General features: G+C 46.8%; 1 protein-coding gene across 1 annotated transcript in view; it reads left to right on the plus strand.

Annotated features, from left to right (window-relative positions):
- Positions 1 to 10,727, plus strand: part of ITSN1 (intersectin 1) — a 235,828-nt gene extending 225,101 nt beyond the window's left edge. Inside the window, exons 33-39 of the mRNA XM_047795839.1 lie at positions 448 to 615; positions 2,771 to 2,983; positions 4,222 to 4,343; positions 5,646 to 5,728; positions 6,041 to 6,124; positions 7,315 to 7,488; positions 10,378 to 10,727. Coding sequence (XP_047651795.1) covers positions 448 to 615; positions 2,771 to 2,983; positions 4,222 to 4,343; positions 5,646 to 5,728; positions 6,041 to 6,124; positions 7,315 to 7,488; positions 10,378 to 10,526 — 993 coding nt within the window. The 3' untranslated portion in view covers positions 10,527 to 10,727. The remainder of the gene's footprint in view (positions 1 to 447; positions 616 to 2,770; positions 2,984 to 4,221; positions 4,344 to 5,645; positions 5,729 to 6,040; positions 6,125 to 7,314; positions 7,489 to 10,377) is intronic.
- Positions 10,728 to 10,935: the final 208 nt, after the last annotated feature.

Here is a 10,935-nt window from a genome sequence, read left to right on the forward strand (position 1 = left end):
TTTAACCAAGGAGGTCTGGCTCGGGAACTGGCACTCTTAACTGCTGGCTTGGAATGATTCATCCAGAAAAATGCACCTTTGCTAAGATGCCCCCATTAGCATGCAGTTCCAGAGATGCACAGATGCATGCAGCTGTGTGTGGACCTAGGAAAGAACCATTATCTAAGGAGAAATCCACATGGAATGTGTTATTGCTCTTGCTGCAGCCACTGCTCTCTTCATACCCCAAATATGGCAGCCCCTGCCCCCAAGTGTCCCCTGCCAACAAAGAGTGGCCATCTCCCTCCATGTCAAGGTGGATGCTCAAAGCTGCAGTTGCTCATATGGGTACTCTTCAAGAAAGGTCTGTACCATGTCCTGCCTGTGATAGGCCTGGCCCCTCCAAGACAGCGAATCCCATGCCCACTCACATTGCACAAAGCTGTTGTCTTCTGTTCTCCAATGTAGATCCTGGAAAACACTCCTGAAAACCATCCAGACCACAGCCATTTAAAGCACGCCCTGGAGAAGGCAGAGGAGCTGTGCTCCCAGGTGAACGAAGGGGTGCGAGAGAAAGAGAACTCGGACCGGCTGGAGTGGATCCAGGCTCACGTGCAGTGTGAAGGCCTGTCTGAGGTAGATCTTAGGGTGGGGTGGGACTTGCATCTCCCCTGCTGAGCCTCTGAAGGAGGATGAGGAAAATCATGAATCATCCTCTTCTTTGGCCTCCAGTTTGCTAATTCTCTCTGCAGCTGCTTCTAATCTACTGTGTAACCTATCAACTGAGTTCATTTCCATTATTTTCTTTTCCCTTTCCAGCAGTTATCTTTGTTTCCTCTGATCTGCTGGTTTCCTTCTAGCTTGTTCCTTTCACAAATGCCCATGTTTCTCATTTATTTCCTACACATTTTAAACATATTCTCGTATATTTCAGAGGCTATAATTCCAACATTTCAGGTTATGGGTTTCACTGTTTTGTCTGTTGCTTCTGCTAGGTCTCACCACATATGTCTGTTTCTCCTATATACTTTGATTTTTGATTGTGAGCTCAATGTTCCTTGGAACTTTATCTGTGGCATCATTGAGGTCTGAAGTTGTATTCCTCCTGAAAGGACTGCTACCAGGATCACCCTACATTAAATATAGAGGGGATTTCAGATCATACTAGTATGCATTGTGGCTGTCAGCTTGTATGAGAGATGTGTTGTGGTTACAAATTCTCAGGGGGCATTTTTTACCTCCACTTACACCAAGTTCAAAAACAAACACGTTTTCTTGCTCATCCCTTCTGTACTGCATTTACTTAGCATTTTTCCTCTGGGGTCCAGATTTTGGGGATCTCCTGTTATATTCTTCACCTCATATGGGCCCTGGATATCTCCTGTCTCCTGCACCCAACAGCCATTTATTTGTTTATTTTGCTTTTTAGGGCTGCGCCTGGGGCATATGGAGTTTCCCAGACTAGGGGTTGAATTGGAGCTACAGCTGCTGGCCTACCCCTCAGCCACAGCAATGCAGAATCTGAGCCTCATCTGTGACCTATGCCACAGCTCACAGCAGTGCCAGATCCTTAACCCACTGGGCAAGGCCAGGGATTGAACCCTCAACCCCATGGTTTCTAGTTGGTTTCTTTTCCACTGTGCCACAACAGGAACTCCTGCACCTCTTAGCCTTTAAAATGATAGCTCAAGATGACCAGATTTAAGAAAGACTCTGAGACCTAAGGCTAGCTTTGCAGCTTGTTTATCTTCCAGGGTTCACATTTTCAGGCTGTTTTTGGCCTCTGCAAATTTCTTACTTTGATTTTTATTTTTACCACCTTGCTTCTGTCTTAAAAGTGCAGTTCTATATTTTATTCAGTTTTAAAGTTTTTCATAGTCCCCTGGTGGCTCAGTAGGTTAAGGATTCAGCATTGTCACTGCTGTGGCATGGGTTCAGTTGCTGGCCTGGAAACTTCCACATGCTGTGGGTGGTCAAAAAATAATAATAAAATAAACATTTGCACCGGTCGAGTCAGAATCTCTGGTCCACAGACTGACGGAAACAGTCTCTCCTATAGTATTTGATTCTTTTCCTGTCCCTTATCTTTCCTTTAGTCTTGATCACTCTGCCTGTTTTCTCTCCTCTCTCTGTCTCTGTACACACACACACACACACACACACACACACATTTGCTGGTGTTTACCAAAATGCCCAGGGAAGACTGTGTCTCCCTCCCTCCCTCTCCCTGCGGCTTCTTCCATTATTTTTTTCTTTCTTTTTTTTGGCATGTGGGAATTCCTGAGCCAGGGTTCAAACCTGTGACTCAAGTCACTGAGTGATAACACAGATCCTTAACAGGCTGCTGCTTTCTAGAACTAAGTAGAACCATGTAAGCCTGTGCGGGGCCATCACTGGAGCTGGTTCATGCCACTCCCAGCACAGCACTGTGCACACAGCACATACTCACCAAGGTGGGAGAGGGTTGAGTGTCTTCTTCCCGCTGCCTAGTTTCTGCAATAAATAAACGGGAGAAGAGGACCAGGCACCCTGAGACCCTAGTAGACCTCAAGAAAAAGCAGAAGGAATTAAAACCAAGCCTCATCTTGATGCATGGACTATCCAGAATCATGCTTTGGACTTCTTGGCTCCCAAAGGCACTATCTCAGTTCTTCAAAGTAGTCCTTGATTTGAGCCTAAGATATAGCCTCAGATTCTCATGGAGCCCCTGCTTTCAGATGCAGAAAAATCAAAATAAAAAAAATGACCTCACTTCATCGTGTCTTCTTTGGGTTTTGTTTTTCTTTCTTAGCAACTTGTGTTCAATTCAGTGACCAACTGCTTGGGGCCACGCAAGTTTCTGCACAGTGGGAAGCTCTACAAGGCCAAGAGCAACAAGGAGCTGTATGGCTTCCTCTTCAACGACTTCCTCCTGCTGACCCAAATCATCAAGCCCTTGGGCTCTTCCGGCACCGACAAAGTCTTCAGCCCCAAATCTAACCTGCAGTATAAAATGTACAAAACAGTACGTTTGAGTCTCATTTGCAATATCAGGCTTGGTGTGCGGAGGGGGGGACGTTTTCAAAAGGAGTCAGAGGTTGGAGGCTGTGGCAGAACGTGTCGGGGTGAGCCAGGATGTAGGGCATAGTTGCATAGTTCAGAAATATCTGAGAAGGAACAACACTCAATTTGATTGACGGAAAAACCCATGAGCTGCCAAGTGGCAGCTATGGGTCCCCGAGATGTGACAAAGGCGTGCCCTGCCCTGGTGGAGTTCGAGGGCTAGTGCATAGATGAAGCCATCATCCGAAAGCTCGAGACCAGAGCTCAAGTGCCCACCTCCCGAATGGTCCAGATCCCGCTTCCAACATCTCAGAATGGCTTGGAACATCTGTGCCCCTCAACTTTTCCAGCAAAAGCCAAACTAAACAGTCAATGCGTAGAGAATTTTCCTAAGCTGTTTACTTGGTCTGCGCCTACGTGCATGGCTGTAGCTTGTGTGTTTTTATGTCATGGGATATTCTTTTGCTAAATTTGTGTCTGTGGGGGTGATTTCACAGAAGAATTTTCTCTGAAGCAGCAGTTAGCCTTATTTTGGGGAAAAGAACAATGTACTCCTCCTATAGATTGTCACTAGCTACTTTGTAGCGACAACTTGGAGGGAAGGGCTTGGAGGTAGAGTTGATTTTCCTGGAGGAGACTGCTGATTAGGATATACCATGGGAAAAATAGATCCAACAGTTCTTTATTCTGGAGGACTTTAAAAACACCTGCAGAATGGAGGAGGAAATCCATATTTATAATTTTAAGCATCACAAAGTTGACATGAACACAAAATCATCATTCGGGAGTTCCCTTAGTGGGTTAAGAACCCAACTAGTATCCAGGAGGATGCAGGTTTGATCCCTGGCCTCGCTCAGTGGGTTAAGGATCCAGTGTTGCCATAAGCTGCAGTGTAGGTCACAGATGTATCTCAGACCCAGTGTTGCGGTGGCTGTGGTGTAGGCTGGCAGCTGCAGCTCCGATTCTACCCCTAGCCTAGAAACTTCCATATGCCGCAGATGTGCCTGTAAAAAAGAAAAAAAGAAAAAAAAAGTATTATTCTGGTACAGTTTATTGAGCCCCTACCCCCACAAACACACAGCCCCTCACCTTCACCCTCCATCTAGTTCACTGAGACACCTGCTCGAAACACACACACTCAGTTTACTGGAACACGCAGATCCTGGTCTGGTTTTCTCATGCCTGTGCATTATTTTTCAGCCTATTTTCCTAAATGAGGTTCTGGTCAAATTACCCACTGACCCTTCTGGGGATGAACCCATCTTCCACATTTCCCACATCGACCGAGTCTACACCCTCCGAGCCGAAAGCATAAACGAAAGGTAAGACCCACCTTCTCCCTGATGCTGGGCTCCCAGGTTCCACCAGGTGTAGGACACACGTGGGATGTTTAACTCATCAGCAGTTCCCAACATTCCCTCAATTGCAGCGCCATCCCCTCTGGCTGGAGGTGGAGGTGGGGTGTGGGCGTGGGGGTCTTCATACTTTTTTCTAGAGCCCCTCAAAAGTTTGACCCGTGTCATGAATTTTTCAAAATGAAGTGAATTGAAGTGAATTTTGCTTGAGAATCGCTTTCCTTTTTTCTTTTTACGGCCACACCCAAGGCATATGGAAATCCCCGGGCTAAGGGTTGAATTGGAGCTGCAGCTGCCGGCCTACACCACAGCCACAACAACACCCAGATCTGGATCCCGATCCAAGCCACATCTGCAAACTACACCACAGCTTGTGGCAACACCAGATCCACTGAGTGATGGAACCCACATCCTCATGGACATTAGCTGGGTCCTTAACCCCCCACGATGGGAACTCCATCCTTGAGAATTTTTTTAGAAGAAATTTTCAGTGTGCTTTGCAATAAATGGAGCACCTCAAGTTTCCCGAGGTGTTCCAGGTGGCAGAAACCAATAGGAAAGTGATTTGGAGATTAATTAATAGGACCACCCAAGCCCCATCCTCAGCTGGCTCACTTAGACAGACATCCTGGATCCTAGAGCTGTGGTTATTTTTGCTTCAATCGTGTCTTTATGGCTCTGCCCCAGAGCCAAATGAAATAGATGATTTTCTGAAGGGTGAATTTGACACAAGATCAACTACATTCCAAGAGCATTTGTGCCAAGCAAGAAATTGGCTACAGTTATCGTGCATGTGGTTCTTGGAAAAATGAAGGGGAAAACATCATGCCAAAATGCTTCCCAGCCTGTGTTTGCTCTTTCGTGTAAAGTGGCTCCTTATCTGGGAGATGGTTTCTTTCCTTGGACGGTTTCGTAAGAGAGACCTCTGGCCTTCTTAGATTAAGGCAAATATGTGAGGCTTTTCAATAAGGAAGGAAGAGGAGTTATTGCCAATATCTCCTCCAGGACAGCATGTATCATAATCGTGGATTCTCCCATGGGGACCCAAACACAGGTCTTGAGCACACCCATGAACATGTCACACGTGCCTTTGTTATGAACGGTAGACCTGGTTATTAGCACCATGTGGCATAAAACTAGACTCTCTTTGCTGAGCCTTTGTTGGAAACATCCAATGAACGAAGCAGAGCCCTGGAAACTGAATTTGTCCAGACCTGAAGCCTTTTCCCTGAGTTGTGTTTGGCACCGTTCTGTCTGTTCCTTTCCAAGGACGGCCTGGGTGCAGAAAATCAAAGCTGCTTCTGAACTCTACATAGAAACGGAGAAGAAGAAGCGGGAGAAGGCCTACCTGGGTAATGCCTTCTCAGCAGTGGGGCCGGGATCCCACCAAGTGGGGTTGGAGAGCCGTTTGGTTGGGTCCAGCACCCTTAGAGCTGGAAAAATGGGTCTGGAGGCAGAGGATGGAGGTGGGCACACGGGGGAGGGTGGGCTGCAGGGTGAGGAGCGGAGGGCAGATTCCAGGATTGAGGAATCAAGAACTGTACGTGGGAGGGGAACGGCTCTTGAATAGGGTCCAGGAGCATAGACTGGATCAGGAGGCAAACCGGAAACGCAGCGAAGGCTAACCGGAAGCATTTTTCATTGTGTTTTTCCTGCCGGCATAGTGCGTTCCCAAAGGGCTACAGGCATTGGAAGATTGATGGTGAACGTGGTTGAAGGTATTGAACTGAAACCCTGTCGGTCACATGGTAAGGACCCAAGAAGCCTCTTTCTAACACACCTTAGTTGTGGAAACATTTTCTATGTTCCCCCACTCTTGGCTTTAAAACAGACACGTTATTTCCATAATCCTAAATTTCCTTTCAAACTTTTTTTTTTTTTTTTTGGCTTTTTAGGCCCGCACCTGCGGCATATGGAGGTTCCCAGGCTAGAGGTCAAATCAGAGCTGTAGCTGTTGGCCTACATCACAGCCACAGCAATGCCAGATCCAAGCCATGTCTGTGACCTACACCATAGCTCATGGCAATGCCGGATCCTTAACCCACTCAGCGAGGCCAGGGATCAAACCTGCATCATCATGGATTGTAGTTAGATGCGTTTCCGCTGAGCCACGGCAGGAACTCCTATTTGATTTGTTTTTGTTTTTGTTTTGCCTGTGCTCTCAGCCTGCAGACCTTCCCAGGCCAGGGACTGAAACTGTGCCACAGCCATGACCCAAGCCACCGCAGTGACTGCTCTGGCCCCTTAACCACTAAGCCACCAGGACACTCCCAGACTTGGTTTCTCTAGAACTTGTTAAAATTTTTTTTAATCCCTTTCCACCCTTTTGCTTTCCAGAGAGCTCGGAGTGGCTGTCATTTCACAAAGTCAGCCCCTCTGAATCTGTTGGTTCTCTGTCTCTGGATTCAAAATATTTGATTGAAAATATTTGAAAAAAAAATTCCAGAAACTTCCAAAAACCAAAACTGCAATTTGTTGCACACTGGCAACTATTTACATAGCAATTGCATTGTATTAGCTATTATATATAAACTAGAGATGATTTAAAGTATGCAGGAGGGTGTGTGGGTAGGTTATATGCAAATATACCATTTTATATTAGGGACTTGAGCACCTGTGGATTTTGGCATTTGTGGGGGTCCTGGAACTAATGTGAAGATACTGAGGGATGACTGTAGCTTTGACACAATCCAAGGCTAAAGTGGGGAGGCAGGAATGGCTTGGTTTTGAAGCCCACTAATGTAATCATTTAAGTATCATAGTTTAGGGATGATGCTGGATTGGGAGTTTTTGCCTGGATTCTCCATTTTTATGCCGATCATTAAGTGTGGCTTTGGAGGGGGATGAAATGAGGGGCGTGGAGGGAAGGGCTGCCCCAGGGCTGTGACTCCAGCACACGCACCCGGCAGTGTCAACCAGCAGGCTCTGTTCCCTCTAGGAAAGAGTAACCCGTACTGCGAGGTGACCATGGGGTCCCAGTGCCACATCACCAAGACGATCCAGGACACTCTGAATCCCAAGTGGAACTCCAACTGCCAGTTCTTCATCAAAGACCTGGAGCAGGAGGTCCTGTGCATCACTGTGTTTGAGAGGGACCAGTTCTCTCCAGACGGTGAGTAGAGAGTGGCCCTGAGGCACACTCTTCCCCCTTTCTTGTCACCTGGCTTTCATGGATAAACTTTTTCCTACCTGGAAACTTGGTGCCCAGAATTCCTGTGCTTCCAGCCAGAGAGATGAGGTTGGCACAAGACAAGACCTGGCCTCCCCTGGGAAGAGGCCTTCACCAGTGCCCGGGCATCTCAGAGAAGATGGACAAGGCATGCTTGGTCTAGAGTGGTCCAGCTTCCCTGGACAAAGACCATGGTCCTGTGCTTCCCCAAAGCAGGTAACTGCACAGAGGGCTGTATCCCAAAGCTTCAGCCCGACTCTTCAGTCCTTGGCTAAAGGCTATGGTGAAAATGAGTAAAACCAGCCGGTTGAGTAAGAGGAACATTGGCCCACAGAAAGCATGGCAGAATCAATCAGTGCCTTTGGGGTGACTTTCTGGTTAATCAGAGGAATGGAATTGTGTTGAACATATCATCCTTTCACCCAACTTTCTGTTTCTGCTTTAAGCCTGGGGACAAAATGAGTCTGGCCAAGGAGTCCAAGAAACTTCTCTCTCTACTTCAACCTGATAAAAATAAGAGATCTTTTAAGATTATGGTCTCAACTTAACTATATCCAAAGGAGCATAAGTAAGTGCTAGGAGTAAGAGTTTAATGCAGGCATGATCCGTGCAAGGCTTAAATTGCTCTCTGTGGCTTTTGCTTTTTAGTACTTTTATATGTGAATTATCTTATGTTGTGAGTTAGTTATGGTCTGTTACTGCCCAAAGATGGTCACAAAACCAGCTTAATGTTAGAGCATGGCCAGAGCAATTTGATTCTCAAGTCTGGGCTCTTAACCATGGCGTTTCATTGGCCATTTTTTTTTTCCTTTTATTTCCCTGATACATTATTTTTTTCCCTACTGTACAGCTTGGTGACCCAGTTAGACATACATGTATATATTCTTTTTTCTCACATTATCATGCTCCATCATAAGTGACTAGACATAGCTCCCAGTGCTACACAGCAGGGTCTCATTGCTAATCCACTCCATTTATTTTATTTTTTCCTTTTTACAGCTGCACCTGTGGCATATGGAGGTTCCCAGGCTAGGGGTCGAATTGGAGCTGCACAGCCACAGCAATGCGGGATCCCAAGCCACATCAGCAACCTACACTGCAGCTTGCAGCAATACTGGATCCTTAGCCCACTTTGCGAGTTGAGGGATTAAATCTGCATTCTCATGGATACTAGTCGGGTTCGTAACCTGCTGAGCCACAACAGGAACACCTAGCCATTTTTTATTCTGAGAAATACAGGCTTGAGGTTGGTTCTCTCTCTCTCTCTCTCTCTCTCTCTCTTTTTCCTTCTTTCTTGGCTGCCCCGAGGCACACAGAGTTCCTGGGCCAGGGATCAGATCTCAACCGCAGTTGTGACCTACGCTGCAACTGCAGTAACGCCGGATCCTTCAACCATCCAAAATTACACTGCACCAAGTCAGGGATCGAACCTGCGTCCGCATGCTGTAGAGACACCACTGATCCTGTTGTGCCACAGCAGAAACTCTGGACTTTTCTTTTTAGTAGTGAAATATCATGACGCAATGGTGGTGGCTCCTCTCTCCCTCCCTCCTTCCTTCCTTTCTCTCTCTCTCTCTCTCTCCTTCTTTATTTTTTTATATAATCTTTCTCTCTCTCTCTTTTTGTTTTCATTTTTGGCCACCCCAAGACATGTGGAAGTCCTGGGCCAGGGATCAGATCAGAGTCTCAGTTGTGACCTATGCTGTAGCTATAGCAACACTGGATCCTTAACCCGCTGTGTCAGGCCAGGGATCAAACCCACATCCCTGCCACTGCAGAGACACCATCTATCTCACTGCACCACAGCGGGAACTCCTTTCTTTCCTTTAAAAAAAAATCTTTCATGTCTTTTCTCCTTTCTATTTGCAGGACATAAATAGAATAAAGGTTCAAACATCCAAAATTCCACGACCGAAAACATGAATGATTCCCTCCCCTATTCCCTGATGGATGGATGCCCGGCCTATCATTTTTGCATGGATTTACTTACATATATGAACACTTTTTTTTTAACACAAAGTGCATTAGACTCTACGATTCCTCCTGTGACTTGTTCTCTTCACTTTAGCAACACACCTTGGAGATGATACCATTCAGGTCTGAACACATGGCTCTAGCTCCTTTGTTTTCTTTCTTTATTAAAAAAATCTTTACTCGTAGAGCAGTAAATCCTCTGTGCTCTGCCTTTTCATTTCTTCTTCTCATCCTCTTGAGTGAGGTCTTTAAATGTCATGCAGGTTTCAAACGGTGCAGCTGATGAGACATCTGGTTTTGCACTGCCTCCCAGGACGCTCCAAGCCCTTCGGACCTCCTGGGTGTGAAGAGAGTCTGCATTTTGCTTTCCTCCTAGACTCTCCTTGGGCCTCATCTAGTACCTGCTTCTTTTCACACCATTTAAAAATGGTGCTGTCGTTGGAGTTCCCATTGTGGCTCAGTGTGTTAAGAGCCTGACTAGCATCTATGAGGATGCCAGCTTGATCCCTGGCCTTGCTTACTGGGTTAGGGATCAGGCATTGCTGTGAGCTGTGGTGTAGGTCACAGACATGGCTCAGATCTGGCGTTGCTGTGGCTGTGGCGTAGGCCGACGGCAAGAGCTCCAATTCGACCCCTTGCCTGAGAATTTCCAAATGCTGCAGGTGCGGCCTTAAAAAGCAAAATAAATAAATAAATAAAACCATGCTGTCATTTTAGTTCTGAGTTCCTGGAAAATGACCTAACTCCCTTCTGGAAGAGGGGAGGGTAGAACAGCTCACTTGGAGGCTCCCAACGTGCCAAGAACCCGCCTCGAGATGGAATCCTCTCTGAGCAGAGTCTGTGTGTTTCTCCTTTCAGATTTTTTGGGTCGGACGGAGATCCGCGTGGCTGACATCAAGAAGGACCAGGGTTCCAAGGGTCCCGTTACCAAGTGTCTCCTGCTGCATGAGGTCCCCACGGGAGAGATTGTGGTCCGCTTGGACCTGCAGTTGTTTGATGAGCCGTAGGGAGCCGGCCAAGGGCGCGCTTGGCCAAGTTTCAGCCAAGGCAGCAGGTGCTGTCTGGAAATGGGTTGGTTTTCCGAGGACCACTGTTCGGTGTTCAGCCACAGAGCAACAGGACAGCAAAGACAGGCCCCTCAAAGTTTCTGGGAATACGTCTCGACAATCCTCCCCCGCCCAAATAATTTCTCATTTTATGAAACCAAACTGTGTTTTCCTTTGTTCTCACTGCAGGTCTCGTCATAGCTTCTAGGGTCTTTGAAAGCCCATAGCCCCCAGCTATGTTCAGTTGGGAACCTGGCCTATCCCTGGGCCTGAGGCTTGGGTCTGTTTGCTGTAAAATAGATTTACAAATGTGATGTCTATATTTTTGGGGAACTCATGTAACCCTCCTATTTCTTACCTCCACCAGCTC

The sequence above is a fragment of the Phacochoerus africanus genome, chromosome 1 (genome assembly GCF_016906955.1).
Source record: "Phacochoerus africanus isolate WHEZ1 chromosome 1, ROS_Pafr_v1, whole genome shotgun sequence".
In the NCBI taxonomy this organism is placed as follows: Eukaryota; Metazoa; Chordata; class Mammalia; order Artiodactyla; family Suidae; genus Phacochoerus; species Phacochoerus africanus.